Genomic DNA, 14,183 nt, shown 5'->3' with positions numbered 1-14,183 from the left:
TACCGCGCCTGGTGACGTCCGGGTGTTTCCACGGAGGCGTCGCGCGGAACCCGATGCGGGCGCGGCGCGGTGTGCGGGTCGGCAGCCCCGCGGCAACCAAAGGCACCCACGTGGATGGAAACTTCACCGGGGTGCCGAAGCCTCTTTGGTTCCGAAGCGACGCGACTTGACGCAGCTCTCATGTTCTGATGTTCACCTCGCCTTTGTTGCTGAGACAGTTTGAATCTATGTCGAGACCACCAGGGATCCAGCCTCATCCCTCACCCTCGTCTCCGCCATCGCCCACTACGAAAGATCTCATACGACGTCGTCGTCTCCGACGCGCGCCACCACCGCGCCGTCCCCCGCGTCTTACACGTCGACCCGACCCGACCCGACCCGACGAATAAATCATTCATCGTCACTTGTCATCCTTGAGGCCCGCGCTCGCCGCGTCGGCGCTGGATCCGGCGCCGCCGCCTTTCCCCTTGCCGTACTGCTTCTTCCCGAACGAGAACGGCACGTACCGGTGCTTGATCATGTGCCTGATCTGCTGCTTCATCGTCATGAAGAACAGCATGAACCAGTACATGAGAAGTATGGGCCAGAAGACGGGCACGTCGAAGATTGGGACGAACGTCATGAAGAACGCGATGACGAAGCTCCTGATGGATCGGTACCAGAACTTGAACTCCGGGAGCCTCCTGACGAAGGGCTTGAACTCCTCGTTGCCCTTCGTGGGAAGGGTGGGTCCCTCGGTCGCGGGGTCGACCTGCGGCGAGAGGAACCCGATGACCAGGTTGAGGTTGTATATGCCCAGGCCGTACGTGACGATGTAGTAGCCGTGCAGGAAGGAGAATCGGAGGAGGTAGATCAACACCACCACCGCAAAGGCGCCCCATCGTTCCTTGATGTGGGGCACGGACTTGTCCAGGTAGTGCTGGAACTTACGGTTGAACTGCGCCTGCAGCTGTGCGGCCTTGCTGCCGTCGCCCTGCTCCATGCCGTACGCGGGGGCGGCGTTCATCCTCTGGCGCTCCGCTGGAGCTCTAAGTGCCTATCCGCGGCTTGATCTCCCTAGAGCAGGCGCGCGGTGCGTCGCTACTCAACCTCGAATCCGAGGCGCGTTCTCCCAGGCTCGATCGCGGGTTTCGCTCGTCGCGCGGACGCAGACGATGGACACCCGGCTCGCGTTCGACGCTTCGATGCCGCTGAGGCGCGTCGAGTGATCTGAGGCCCCCCACCGTCAAGCTAACTAAACCTTTGCTCGTTTGGCCGTGACGACTGGCAAACTGGCTGGGTCAAGTCGGATCCGTTGTTACTGGCGGGGGGCGCGCGTCGAGTGCGGAGGAGTCGAGGATGAGGGGATTTCACAAGAGCCTCAAGGCTTCGCAGGAGAAGATGGGCGCCGCACTGAACGCCGCGGCGGCGTCCGCCAGCGACAGCATCAACAGCCAGCTCCCGCCGGGGTACAGGCTGCGCGGGGCGTCCGTCGCCAACGCCTCGTCGCACGAGTTCAAGTACGGCGACCGCGTTCCCACGTATCGCGGCCCGGGCCAGGTGCCGGAACCCGCCCACCTGAGGCGAGGCGACGACGGCGTCGCCGAGCCCGAGACGCACCTCCTCATCGGCGTCGAGCACGCGGACGGGCTCTGCCACAGGTCCGCCTTCGTCGCCATCCGCGTGGTGTCGCAGTTTGGCGATCTCAAGGGCGTCCGAGCGCACACCCTGTCCGCGTCGGCGGGCGACGGAGGCGAGAAGGTCGGATCGCGGATCACGTGGCGCGCGACGCGCGACCTGCGATGCGCGCCAAGACCCGGGGACGTTTTAGTCCTCGAGGTTTACGCCGGTTGGGACGTCACCGAGCGGTCCAACGCGTGGGAACGATGCGTGGCTCGAGCGCAGTGCTCGCTCAGCGCCGTCGCGGAGGACGGATCGACGCAACTGACGCTGCACAGGCGTTTGGAGCGCGGCCGAGGCACCGGCGGATTGAACGGCGGCGTCGCGGGAGTCATCACCCTGCGCAGGGTGCCGCACACCGACGCGGGGGTCGCGGACGCTTTGTCGGGGGTGGACCTCGGGGTCCCCTTGCCGACGCGCAAAAAACGATTGTTCCTCGTGCGACACGGCGAGAGCGCGTGGAACGAAGCCACGCGGAACACGAACCTGATGAAGATGATGAAGTTCGACCACCCGCTGAACGCGGCGGGGGTTGCGCAGTGCCAGAGGCTGGCCGCGAACGGCGCGCACGCCATCGAGCTGGCCACGGCGGCGGCGGGTGGTCGCGTGGCGGGCGAAGTTTGGAGCGGCCGGGGGAGGGAGGGCCGATCGAGAGGAGCCACCGGCGCCGAGGTCGCCTTCGCGTCCGCCTCTTCGCAGATTCGCGACGTCGACGGCTCCGACGTTAACGCCCTGCTGGCCCGGAACATGAACCTCGGCGACGCGCGCGTCGGGCTGGGACCGCGCGGAGTTAACGTCGACTGGAGCGTCTTGCGATCGGAGGAGGCGTTCATGGCTGCGGCGCGGGGAACCGCAGACGGCGGCGGCGGGGCGTTCATCGCGGGCGACGCACCCGTCGGCGGCGTCGTGTTGACGTCCGCGGCGGGCGACGGGGGCCGGTACTCCGCGGGGGTTGCCACGGCGTACGTCGGAACGTCCAACTTCGGCACGTGCGAAGATGCGGATTATCCGGAGTGGATCGCTTCGTACGCGAGGTGTAAAAAGTGTTTCGTCTCGCCGCTCACGCGCGCGGTGCAGACGGCGGCGTTCGTGGTGCAGCAGCTGCCGACGCGGGACTTCGCCGGGACGACGCTGTTGCGGTCGTGCCGCGAGGTGAAGGGGACGATGGGGAGCATGGACTGCGTGGGAATCTCATCCGGGACGGCGATTGTGGAGCGATGCGCGCAAAAGCTCAAGGAGCTCGTGGGTTCGATACCCGGCGGTGTCGCCGACGTCGTGATGGCGTCCATCGAACGCAGGATGGATCACAACGACGCGGTCGGGCAGTGGTGGACGGGACGGGAGGACATCGACAGCAAGGAGGAGATCGACGAGCGAATGACGGATTTTTTCGACTCGATGCGTTTCGACCCGAGCGACGTGTGCGTAGTGGTGACGCACTCGCTGTTCATACGGGAGATGCTTGGACGTTTCGTGAGTCCCGCGTTCGAGGCGGCGGCGCCGGTGTTGGCGCGGCGGATGCGCGAGCACAAGCTCGAAAACTGCGGTTGCCTCGGGATCGACGTCGTGTTCGACGACGCGGGGACGCCGGCGGTGGTGGACGCCAAGCTGATGTTCGGGAGCGACTTCGTCGGGGGCAAATAAATAGTTCAGAGCCATTCATTGGGCCTTTTGAGGTGGGCCCTGCGTGAGAGTAATTACGTGTCGGCACCGACTGACTTTTACGAATGAATCGGTCGGTTTGTGTGTCGGTGTTACATGCCCTCCCTCGAGGTTGACCTGCGGGACGGGACGAGTCAGACGCCAGTTCGTCGTAGTTTGGTTTCAGACAGGGTCGGACAGGGTCGGCGCCGCGGCGTGGATCTCTCGGGTGCTATGTGTGGTTTGTACGCCACGTGCTGGACAATAATCATCCGGGTATCAAACCGGTTCATTCCGCCCGTCACAAAGGTGTCGTCATCGAGATCCGGCGCGCGGCGAGAAAAAACCAAAAAACCAAAAAGCCAAAAAACCAAAAACCGTCCGCGTCGCGCGGGTCTTCGCTCACCTCATTTGCGTCACCCCCGTCGTACTACATCGCGTGTCGTCTCACATCACCTCGTGGATCGTCCCCAGGTCCACGTGCTTGTCCGTCCCGATCGTCTCGTCCAGGTTTAGCCACCACTTGTCCAGGAACCTGTCGCATATTATCCTGAACCAGGGCGACCACCGCAGCGCCGGGTCCGCCATCATCTCCCTCAACTCCTCGCGCGTCACCCACCGCGTGGCGTCAATCTCCTCCGGATTCGGCGCGATCGTCACCGGCTTTCGCGGCTTGATGAACAGGATGTAGTCCATCTCGTGCTCCCCCCACGGGCCTCCCGAGACGGACTGATTCTCCGCGAATTCATCGGCGGCGCAGTAGTGCAGCCGCGTGAGGTATCGAAACTGATCGAGCGGGACCGACTCGGGTTGGATGCCGAGCTCGTGCTTCAGCTTGCGCACCGCCGCGCGCTTCGCGCCGAGGACGCTGCCGTCCGCGATGCCCTCGGGAGTGTCCACCTCGGTGGGTTCGTACCCGTAGAGCGGGTGCGAGCAGCACGTGTTGGTCCACAGCGACGGGAACGTGATCTTGGTGCTCGCGCGTTGCTGCAGGAGGAGCTTGTCGTCCGCGCTGAAGAGGAAGACGCTGAACGCTCGGTGGAGCAGGCCGCGGGGTTGTTCGGAGATGAACCGGTGCGACGCGTACTTGCTGTCGTGCCCCACGATGTTATCCCTTTCATCCTGCGATGATATCGACGATGTACGGGGTGAGTCAGCGCGTCGATCGGGGCGGCGCTTAGGTTTTGTTCGCGAGGGTGCTGCGCCGATGGCCGGGGGGAGCGGGACGCACCACGAGGATGCACTCGTCGCGGTACATGAGGTCCTCCTGGGTGCCGGAGCCGTCCCACGCCGCGGTCGCCATCGAGTTTCTCCCCGTGAGTCTCTTCGCGAAGGGCGGATTGGCGCGCGATGAGGCGGCTCTCGAGTGGAGCGTTCGCGCGACGAGGCCGCGCGCTGCTGCGCCGAGCATACTGCTGACTGGCGGGCAACATTGCCGGGCGCGACCGGGACTCGAAAAATTGGCTCCGAGATCCTCTCGGATATTGTTAGCCTCCGTGGACGGAATTGCTCATAGCCTCGCGCGCTACTGCACGGACATGTCCGCGTGCGAGTGGCGCGTTCGCGTCGCGCCCCGCGCGGCGTCCCTCGCACCTCGGATCCGCGCGTGGACCCGCGCGCCGACGCCGCCTTTCACCCCCGGCGCGCACGTCGGAGTTTCCAACAGAAATCGCGCGCCGGTGCCGCAATTAATCGCCGTCGGGACGAGGGCGTTCGCCTTCGAGGCGTTCGCGTTCGCCGCGCAGGAGGAGAAGGCGCGCTCGTCAGAAGGCACGTCGCGAGACGAGACATCCGCGACGTACCCCGGCGACGACGCCAGGACCGCGCGGCTCGAGCAGCTGCAGAACGCGTACACGAACCGCGCCCCGTCTATGGGATACATGGCACCGAAGTTGCCGGAGCGGTACTTTGTCCGCGTTGAGCCCCCTGTGGTGGGTTCGGGAAAGACCAGGATCGTCGTGACCCTCGGCGCGGACGACGGGACCGGCGCGGGCGGTGAGGTGGTCGGGTGGGTCACGTGCTGGGTGAAAAAATCAGGCGCCAACGCGCTCCTGAGCCCGGGCGCCGTCGCAGAGGGCGACGCCTTGTTCCTGTCCAGCGTCGAGGTGAAAAAGTCGCACCGGCGGATGGGCATCGCGTCGAGGCTCCTTCACGAGGCCGAGGCCCTGGGCTCGCGCTCGTTCGGCTGCGACTTCGCGACGCTCACGGTGCTCAAGAACAACGACGCCGCCATCGCGCTGTACGAAAGCCGCGGATACGCCATCGACGACGGGTCGCGGTTGGACGCCGCCCGAAAGCTCGCGTCGGTCCTCGCCGATCCGCAGCGTCTGGTGCAGCACAGGATGACCAAGCGGCTGGGCGGGATGACCGGGGGCGGGACGACGAACGGCGCGGAGGAGGGATGAGCGGGGGAGTAGTACTACGCGGGCTAGCCAGTGCATCGGCGGGCGGACCGCGTCGATCGTTTCATCGTGATTCCCGCGAGACTACTCGCACGAAGAGACAAAGTGCCGACACTTATTATGACGAGTCGAAACCCGGCCGAGATGGGCATTTTTTTGCGCGCGCGACGCGATGGCTGACCCGTGCGCGCCCCGCGGGCCCGGTCGGCTGATCGGGGTGATATTCTGCCTGCTCATGGTGCTCATACTCGCGCGGGAGATCGGTGCGCTCATGGGCGCGAGGGTGGAGCTCCCCGGCACGACGGAAAACCCGACGTGGACCTCCCCAGCGGCGATCCGGGAGGCGGTGGGCACCGTGCGTGGACAAATTGTGGAAGCTCCGGTGGACGCTAGACCGGAGACGAAGCGACCGCCGTACGGGGTGAACGAGAGCGTGCGGCTCGAGGAGGTGGATGAGTCCTGCCACGGCGAGGCGTCGCTCGATATCGACGGACCGGCGGTCGTGTGGGGACTCGACCATTTGCTCTCGAGCGCCCAGGAGTGCTGCGATAGGTGCAAGGCACAGGCGAGAGGCGCGAGGGAGAAGGGCGAGGGCGCGAGGGCGTGCAACAGCTGGGTGTTTTGCCCGCTCCCCGAGTGCTGGTCCCCGGACATTTGGAACCACACTTTGGGCGAGTGTTGGCTCAAGACGCAGGACGACGCCAGGAATCCAAAGATCAACTTTAGGGGCGCGTACCCACCGGCGTTTCGGCGCGAGCACTCGACGTCGCCCGCGCACGTGCCGTGGCAGGCGGGGGTGCTGTTAGAGTGATTAATAGATAGTCTACGACGGCATCGACAAAGACGACGGGCCTAGCTACGGTATGGCAAGCGTCGGCGAACCTTTGGCGTCCTGTTGGCTCCATGCTACGCCGCATTCGACCGTTGAGTCTTTTTCGCGAAAATATCTCCTCCGCGGTTCAGTTAGTTCCCGCCACTCGGGGGGACAGCCTGACTGGGCCGGCCACGCGACGGCCCTCCACCGTCGCCCGCAGGTCACGGACGCGCCCACCGCGACCATGCCCAGCCCGAGGAACGGCGGGTACTCCCCCGTCGGCCGCGATGGCATGGACGAGCTCACTGAACAGCACAATGCGAATGCGGGAAAGGAAAACGCACAAAACGCGCCCGGCGGAAGTGGGTTCAACACCGCTCGGTTCAAAGCCATGGTTCGCGCGTCTTACGCCGCAAAGACCGGAGGTAAGAAACTGCTGAGCGAGCGCGCCGTGAACGAGAACTCCAGCGCCGCGAACGTCGCCCTGCCCAAGGGCCCGCTCCCGGATGTCAAGCCGGTCAGTTACAAAAAGAAAATCGCCAGGATGCTGAGCCGCGACGGGTGCACCGAGGGCGACCGCAAGCGCAAGGCGGAGCTCGCCCGGACGCTCGCGAAGGAGGAGGGAAAGCGGGCGGAGTCCAACGGGGAGCCCTGCGGCGGCGGCGGCGGCGGCGGGGGTTTCGCCGACGTCGTGACGAGCATGTTCGAACGAAAGGTGCGCTTCGACGTGGAGAGCCAGCAGCACACGCCCTGTAAGACGTCGTCGAGACCCGCCGCCCCGCCGCAGACGCCGGGGACGCCCGGAGTGCCGCAGTCGGCGTGCGGGTGGCTCTCGTGCCCGGCGCCGAACTTCGGGTGGAACGCGCCGGAGACGCCGAAGGGTTCAAAGCCCAAGGGCGGAGGCCTCAGGGCGTGACGATCATTAGGAAAGCAGAGACGCGAGTCCGAGAAAATGTGTTTGGAATGTGACTATAGTTTCCCGCGACGTTCGCCGCCGTTCGAGCGTGCTCGATCGACATCGTGCGTCAGTAGAACACCGTGAGGGTCCTGTGGTGCTTCCCCGCGCCCGCGTCGTCCCTCTGCCGCTCGCCTTCCGTCCACAGGAACCAGTCCAGCGCCACCGACGTCACAAACTTTTCGTCAACCTCCCCCGGGATCGTCGGGTTGAGCTCGGGCTCCTTCTCGATCCTCTCCTCGAGCGCCCTGCGCATCCGCTCGACCGCCTGCACCGTGCACGCCCTGACGTCCACCTCCTCGGCGCTTCCGGCGGGCACGATGTCCGCCGTGCTGAAGTTGTGCTGGTCCACCTTGCGAGCCAGGTTGGGTTCGTACTTTAAGATGCCCATGTTTCGCAACACGACGGGCACGCGGTAGTCGGCAAACATCGTGAGCTCCTTGATGCTCTCGTCGAATCTCCCGAGCCCGCGGCCGTTGAACCGGCCCCACAGGTCCCCGACGAAGATCTGCGCGCGCTTGTACAGGAAAACCTGCGACCCATCGCGCGGGTCGATGGCAACGTCTCGAAAGCCTCCGAAGATTCTAACGACGAGATCGACGAGGACGTCGGCTCGTCCGTTGGCCGCGTTGATGAGCCGCGCGGCGCTCCCGCCGAAGTGGTTGATGAGCCCCTGGCCGATTTCTCGCAGCAGCCTCGCGCGCTCGTCTTCCAGCGGGAGCGGCCTCGGCCACCCGAGCATCTGCCGAAGTTTCGGTCCGTCGATGCCCGTCAGTCGTTTGGCGTCCAGCGCGCCCCGATCGGCTTCGAGCGCTTTGCGTAAACCACCCGCGACGTGTTCGTACTCCAGCCCCTGGAACAGCAGCGCGTTCGGCCCTTCCTCGTGTTCCGTGCGCACCGGAACCTTAAACTCCCCGTCGTTGTCGAACCCGTCCTGCTTGACCAGGTACTGCGCCGTCACCGGGTACTTGGCCCACTTGTCCCTCTGCGCCTTGGCGTCCCTGATGGCTTCGTGGTCGGGCCAGAAGCAGAAGTTGATGGCGTCGACGCACAGGATGTACCTCGCCGTGAGCTCCGGGTCGTCCGGGTCGTTGAAGTGGACGCCGTCGGCGTCGAACCGGCGCGGGCCGAGGAGAGAGGCGACGACGTCGTTGGACATCCGCGAGACGACGCGCGCGATCGCGGCGTCGTCGATGGTCACCTTGCATCCGGGGCGGTCGGCGACGCGCGCGGTGGACTCGCGGACGAGGGCGCAGGCGTGGAGCATGGAGGGCCGGGTCAGGGGGGCGGGGGGTCGGTCCGGGGCGTGGAGCTGGTGGAGCCAGTTCAGCGCGGGAGTGCCCATCGCGGGAGGGCCGCGACTGGTGCGCGACGCCGCGAATTGTGCCAACCGCCGATTCTAAAACTCTCTGTCGCAACACTGACGAACGACAGCTGGGAGGGGATTACTCGACAGGGCGTCCGATGCGTCGGTCAGGGGAAAGGAACCCGGCGCGTCACGGGAAAGGATCGGGCGCGAAGTCGCGAGCGTCGACGCCGTGCGAGCGACGCGCGGAACGATGACAACGCCCGGCTACCGGCTATCGCGTCAGTCCAGCTGTGCCCCCGGCAACAACGCGTGCAGCTTCTCTCGCGCCGACGCCGGCAACTCCAAGTCCCCAAACGCCACCCCCGGAAGGTTCAGCCGCCCGTGCCACGCCGGCGCCCCCTCCGCCGCGCGCATCTCCGCAGCCGCGAGGGGCTCACCGCCCATCGCCCTCAGCGTCGCGTCGGCGCCGGCACGAACCCTGACGTCCTCGTGGCCGCGAAGCTTCGCGAGGTGAAGGTGCGCGCCGAGCGTGTGAAGCCGCCGAATCGTCTCGACGTCGTCGACGCACATCCTACGAATTAAGGGCACTGACGCGACGTACCCGTCGAGCAGACCGGGCGTCGGGCCCTTCTTCTTGCCCTTCTTGCCCCTCTTGCCGCCCTTCTTCTTCTTGGCGGGCTTCTTGTTCTTGGCGGGCTTCTTCTCGCCGTCGCCGCCGCCGCCGTCGTCGGGGGGCTCGCCGTCGCCGCCGCCCCCGCCGTCCTTATCGTCCCCGTCCCCGTCCTCGTCCTCGTCATCGTCCTCGTCATCGTCGTCTTTATCCTCGTCCCCGCGGGCGCCGCCCTCGGAAGCCTCGCCGGTGCGCTCGTCCGCATCCGGTCCAGCCTCGGGCTCGGGCTCGGCGCCGTCACTCGCCGACGCTTCCCTCTCCAATTTTTCAAACTCCGCCAGCTCCGCCTTCTTTCGCGCCGCCTCCTCCGCCGCCGCCGCCTCCGCCGCCGTCGGAGGCGGCTTCGTCTCCTCCTTCGTCGGCTTCCTCAGCAACCGCACCAAGCCCTCGAGCACCCCCTTCGCGTGCACGAGCGACCCGATCCGTCCGCTGGTCCTCGCGGCGTCCTCCGCCGTGAACGCGCCATGTTCGCCGCCGCCGCCGCTTGGCGCGGTGGCCCGCCACATCGCGCACGCCGCCGCGGCTTTCAGCTTCAGACTCGGCGTCGAACGCGACGCGACGATCGAGCGCAGGGTCTTTCCCAGGGACGGACAACGCGGCCCCGAGCCGAGGCACTCGTCTCGACAAGGGCCTTCGTCGAAGGCGAGATCGGCGACGCACCGAGCCGCGTGCTCTTTCAGACCGACGGCCACCTCGGCGTCCGGCGCCTCCAAACAGCTGGCGAGCGCGGAGAGCCCGTCGCGATGACCGCCGTCGCCCTCGCGGAGACGCGCGCGAAAGTCCGCGGCGTCGTCGTTCTTATCCGGGTCCGCCAACGCGTGCATCGTCGTCAGCGCAAACTTCCTCGCCTCCTCGCGCGATCGCTTCCTCGCGTCGTCGTCGTCGTCGTTCGCGCCTTCGCCCCCCGCCGCCCCCGCGCTCGCTCCGACTCGTCTCGGGACGTACCTCGCGGTCTCTACCAGCGCGCGGACGTCGAGCGCGGTTCTCAGCCCGGGTCGTAGCGTCGTGGATTTGGCGAGTTCGCGCATCGTCTCCGTCGCCGCCGCGACGGATCTCGCCGTCTCGAACGCCTCGCCCCCCTCCGAGTGTCTGACGCACACCGCGCACAGGGCGTCGATGGCGCCGGCGGGGATCAGCATCGCCGCGAACTCCTCGGACGCCGCCGCGACGCGAGCGACGAGCGCGGCGACGACGGCGCGCGTGGCGGGGCCGTCCGGGTCGGCCTCGCCCGCGTTCATCGCTTTGACGCACGCGGTGGCGAAGGCGTCGGTGGCGAGCTCGGCGGTCTGCTTCTTGCCGCCGGACGCGTGTTCCCACAGGTAGAGCGCCGCGCGCGCGCGGGTGAGGACGCACGGTTTGGCTGTGCCCTTGAGATTGTCGATCAGCGCCGTGATGTTCGTGCGGATGCCCTGTTGGTGAGAGGGGAGGGGGGGCGCTGATGAGGGGGCGAATTCACCGATGGCAGATTCATTCTCGTCGGACGGGTGTACGGGGCGGGACGGGATGTCGGTCGCTCACCTCGTCCTTGCCGGGGGAATCGTCGACGACGATGGCCGCGAGACTCGGGCCGCTCTCGCCGTCATCGCCGCCCTTCTTCTTGCCTCCCTTCGCCATGGCGCGACAGGGAGTGCCGGAAACGGATTCCAAAAGTCTCGAGAAAAATCGCTCGCTCCGGTCGGCCTTTCGTTCGCGGTCGGGTGCGCAAATCGCGCCCTCACACCGAGACGCACTCGCGCGTCCCCGTCAGAGATGGCCATGAGCGTCGTCCAGGCCGCGGTCGCTCCCGCGCGCCTCACCGTGCCCCCCCGCGCGCGGACCCGGGCGCTCCCCGCGCGGACCCGGGCGCTTCCCGCGCGCCGAGCCCGCGTCGTCCCCCGCGCCTCCGCCGACGGCGCCGCAGAGGAGGTCGCCAAGGAGGTCAAGGAGGCCCTCGACGGATCCAGCCTCTTCCTCGTCGGGATGATGGGCACGGGGAAGTCATCCGTGGGCAAGAAGCTCGCGGCGTCGCTCGGATACTCCTTCTTCGACACGTGCGTGCCCCGTCGTCGGCGCCCCGCGAGCGTCGTCCGTCTCGGACCCGCGTTATCCGAAAACACATCGCGAACCGTCGAGCGCCATCGTCCGTCCCGTCCGTCCGTCCGTCGCGCGTCCCTGACACCGCATCCCCCTCCCGACACCCGTCCCGCAGCGACGAGGTCATCGAGCAGGTCACCAAGACCACCATCCCGGAGATCTTCGCCGAGTCCGGCGAGGACGGCTTCCGGGAGATCGAGACGCAGGTGCTCGCAGAGATCGCCGCGTACAAAAAGTGCGTGGTGGCGACGGGCGGCGGCGTCGTCAAGAAGAAGGCCAACTGGATGCACCTGCGCAACGGCGTCGTGCTCTGCCTGACCGGCACCCCGACGCTGCTCGCCGCGCGGATCACGCGGGACGGCGCGGAGACCAGGCCGCTGTTCAAGGATGTCGGCGACGACGTCGACGCCATCGCGGCTAAGGTTGAGGAGATGATGAAGGAGCGAGCGCCAATGTACGCAAACGCCGACGTTCAGGTGAGGTTGGCGGAGGCGGATGGCGCGCCGGGTGTGGAGGGCGAGACCCTGGACGAGCTCAACGTGCGGATCATGCGGTGCGTCCGGAAGAGGATCGAGGACGACGACACCAAGGACAGGCTCCGGTCCGAGCCCAAGCCCGGCGACATCACGATCACCGGTGCGTGAGCGAAGGGGGGGGGGTTTCTCGACGCGTGACCTAGCTAGGAGGGCTAGTAGCGTGACTCGTATCACTTCGCTATGTCGTACACGCCGCGGTTTCGTTTCATCCGATCCACTGGCGGCACATCTTCCTGTGTTCCTGCACCTCCTTCCACTCGCGCTCCATCTTCGCGACGGAGAACTCGCTGTCCTTGTTGTTTTGCTCCTGGATGCGCCGTAAGATGGCTGCGTTTTCGCGCTCGATTCGGTCCAGCTCGCGCTGACGGTTCAACAGGTTGAGGCTCTTGCCCCGCGCGCCGGGTGCCTCCCCGCGACGCAGGGGTTTCTTCGGCGATCGCTCCTCCACGCCCTCCACGCCCTTGCGCTCGCTGATCTTCGACAGGTTCTGCAGGAGCTTCCTGTTCTGGTGCTCAATCTCCACGAGCCGGTCCTCCTCCAGTTGAGCCTTCTTCGCGTTCACGACCATGTGCTTGAACCTGGGCGGAGGCTTGTTGTCCACGCTCGCCTTGACCTTCTTCAGCTTATCCTCGGCGATCTTCGCGCATCGCTCCTGTTCGGGTTGAATCCGGACGCGGGGAGGTCGGCGGGGAGGTGGGCGCGAACGGAGAGGGGAAGAAGATTCCTAATTTCCTGGAACCGGGAACGGATGGGACGCGCGGGCGCGGCGGTCGGGCGAGGATGGAAGAAGAGGGGACGCACCCTCTCCCACTTCATGTATGGGGTCGGGAGCGGGGGCACGGAACTCTTCGCGCCCCCTCCGGTGCCTCCTTTCACTCGCATGGCGTCAGTCAAAGTGCGGAAGAATGGCTGGCATTTGGAGTCGTTGAAGGGAAGCTTCGGTCGTGGGCCCATATCCTCGCGCATTTGGTATCGAAACTTTTAAACCCGTATCTGATTAACTCAAGGAATAGACCGTGATTTTCAGAGGAAAAAATAGGGTTTTCTCCCGCTTCCTTTTTCCTTGAAAAACTCTCACGGCGCGCCTAACTCGGTCTCTTTCAGCGACGCACCGCAAGCCGCGAAGCTTCGGTGTCAAGACAACCAAAGCGTAGACGAAGTCTTCGCTTCGCAGCGCCGTTTCTCGACGCTCGCCTCCAGTCGCGCAGTTCACACGCTCGCGTCGTCGCAAAGATGTCCCTCATCGTCGGTGACGACTTTCAGCACATTCTCCGTGTGCTGAACACCAACGTCGATGGCCGCACCAAGGTCATGTACGCGCTGACCCAGATCCGCGGTATCGGTCGCCGCTTCTCCAACGTGGTGTGCAAGAAGGCTGAGATCGACATGGGCAAGCGCGCCGGCGAGCTCTCCGCCGCCGAGCTCGAGTCCCTCATGGTGATCGTGTCCAACCCTCGCCAGTTCCGCATCCCCGACTGGTTCCTCAACAGGCAGAAGAACTACAAGGACGGCAAGTACATCCAGCAGGTGTCCAACCAGCTCGATACCTCCCTCCGTGACGACCTCGAGCGCCTTAAGAAGATCCGCAACCACCGCGGTCTTCGCCACTACTGGGGTATTCGCGTCCGCGGTCAGCACACGAAGACCACCGGCCGTCGCGGCAAGCGCTAAATCGCTAGGGCTTTCGATGGGAAAGGTTTTCCCACCGGGGGTGCTGGCGGTGTGGGGGTCTGGATGCGCGTTCACGTTTGGCGCGCGTTCGAGACGGGCCGACCGGGGTTCATGATGTCTCCATCGTAAGTCGCGCTCCCAGGGCGCCGAGAGCGACGCGGGTATTGCGGCGGGGGTGCCCGCGGAGCGCGGCGGGTGGAGTCGAGCCTGAAGCCTGGGTCGGCAACTTGGGTTTCAGAGGCTGTGGGTGAGATATAGCAGCATACTTGCCTAGAAATATTGATCCACTCCTCGTCAATCACACTCGCGTCGTTGGAACTGGCGGCACGACGTCGCGGTACCCCGTGCTCTCCGCGGATGTTCCTCTCCCACAGCCAGGCAGTCTGCCGAAAACCGTCCCTGGAAAGTGGCCATTGCTACGGTTGCCAATACACGAGACTAAGATGGACTACT

General features: G+C 65.8%; 11 protein-coding genes across 11 annotated transcripts; 6 read left to right on the top strand and 5 right to left on the bottom strand.

The window, feature by feature from the left end:
* Positions 1-187: 187 nt before the first annotated feature.
* RER1 (retention in the endoplasma reticulum 1-like protein) lies at positions 188-1,157 on the bottom strand. Its single transcript, XM_002505461.1, has one exon. It carries the CDS (start codon positions 980-982, stop codon positions 401-403), a length of 582 nt encoding a protein of 193 aa, XP_002505507.1. The 5' UTR covers positions 983-1,157; the 3' UTR covers positions 188-400.
* A 181-nt stretch (positions 1,158-1,338) lies between these two features.
* On the top strand, positions 1,339-3,303 carry MICPUN_103807 (predicted protein; the record flags this gene model as incomplete). Its single annotated transcript, XM_002505707.1, has 1 exon — positions 1,339-3,303. One exon carries the CDS (start codon positions 1,339-1,341, stop codon positions 3,301-3,303), a length of 1,965 nt encoding a protein of 654 aa, XP_002505753.1.
* A 413-nt stretch (positions 3,304-3,716) lies between these two features.
* IPI (isopentenyl-diphosphate delta-isomerase I) lies at positions 3,717-4,711 on the bottom strand (the record flags this gene model as incomplete). Its single annotated transcript, XM_002505460.1, has 2 exons — positions 3,717-4,422; positions 4,532-4,711. 2 exons carry the CDS (start codon positions 4,709-4,711, stop codon positions 3,748-3,750), a joined length of 855 nt encoding a protein of 284 aa, XP_002505506.1. The 3' UTR covers positions 3,717-3,747.
* Positions 4,712-4,838: 127 nt separating this feature from the next.
* On the top strand, positions 4,839-5,705 carry MICPUN_63617 (predicted protein; the record flags this gene model as incomplete). Its single annotated transcript, XM_002505706.1, has 1 exon — positions 4,839-5,705. One exon carries the CDS (start codon positions 4,839-4,841, stop codon positions 5,703-5,705), a length of 867 nt encoding a protein of 288 aa, XP_002505752.1.
* A 169-nt stretch (positions 5,706-5,874) lies between these two features.
* Positions 5,875-6,513, top strand: MICPUN_103805 (predicted protein; the record flags this gene model as incomplete). The annotated part of the gene is made up of 1 exon (XM_002505705.1): positions 5,875-6,513. The coding sequence occupies one exon, from the start codon at positions 5,875-5,877 to the stop codon at positions 6,511-6,513; it is 639 nt and encodes a 212-aa protein (XP_002505751.1).
* Positions 6,514-6,565: 52 nt separating this feature from the next.
* Positions 6,566-7,432, top strand: MICPUN_63615 (predicted protein; the record flags this gene model as incomplete). The annotated part of the gene is made up of 1 exon (XM_002505704.1): positions 6,566-7,432. One exon carries the CDS (start codon positions 6,566-6,568, stop codon positions 7,430-7,432), a length of 867 nt encoding a protein of 288 aa, XP_002505750.1.
* Positions 7,433-7,541: 109 nt separating this feature from the next.
* MICPUN_87412 (predicted protein) lies at positions 7,542-8,630 on the bottom strand (the record flags this gene model as incomplete). The annotated part of the gene is made up of 2 exons (XM_002505459.1): positions 7,542-8,315; positions 8,433-8,630. The coding sequence occupies 2 exons, from the start codon at positions 8,628-8,630 to the stop codon at positions 7,542-7,544; spliced, it is 972 nt and encodes a 323-aa protein (XP_002505505.1).
* A 429-nt stretch (positions 8,631-9,059) lies between these two features.
* On the bottom strand, positions 9,060-11,064 carry MICPUN_63613 (predicted protein; the record flags this gene model as incomplete). The annotated part of the gene is made up of 2 exons (XM_002505458.1): positions 9,060-10,859; positions 10,969-11,064. 2 exons carry the CDS (start codon positions 11,062-11,064, stop codon positions 9,060-9,062), a joined length of 1,896 nt encoding a protein of 631 aa, XP_002505504.1.
* A 135-nt stretch (positions 11,065-11,199) lies between these two features.
* Positions 11,200-12,167, top strand: MICPUN_103803 (predicted protein; the record flags this gene model as incomplete). The annotated part of the gene is made up of 2 exons (XM_002505703.1): positions 11,200-11,480; positions 11,639-12,167. 2 exons carry the CDS (start codon positions 11,200-11,202, stop codon positions 12,165-12,167), a joined length of 810 nt encoding a protein of 269 aa, XP_002505749.1.
* A 97-nt stretch (positions 12,168-12,264) lies between these two features.
* Positions 12,265-13,025, bottom strand: MICPUN_63611 (predicted protein; the record flags this gene model as incomplete). Its single annotated transcript, XM_002505457.1, has 2 exons — positions 12,265-12,711; positions 12,861-13,025. 2 exons carry the CDS (start codon positions 13,023-13,025, stop codon positions 12,265-12,267), a joined length of 612 nt encoding a protein of 203 aa, XP_002505503.1.
* Positions 13,026-13,170: 145 nt separating this feature from the next.
* On the top strand, positions 13,171-14,030 carry RPS18 (ribosomal protein S18). The gene has a single exon (XM_002505702.1). The coding sequence runs from the start codon at positions 13,293-13,295 to the stop codon at positions 13,728-13,730; it is 438 nt and encodes a 145-aa protein (XP_002505748.1). The 5' UTR covers positions 13,171-13,292; the 3' UTR covers positions 13,731-14,030.
* Positions 14,031-14,183: the final 153 nt, after the last annotated feature.

This window comes from Micromonas commoda, chromosome 13 (genome assembly GCF_000090985.2).
Source record: "Micromonas commoda chromosome 13, complete sequence".
Taxonomy (NCBI): Eukaryota; Viridiplantae; Chlorophyta; class Mamiellophyceae; order Mamiellales; family Mamiellaceae; genus Micromonas; species Micromonas commoda.
This window is presented reverse-complemented; position numbering and strand designations above follow the sequence as displayed.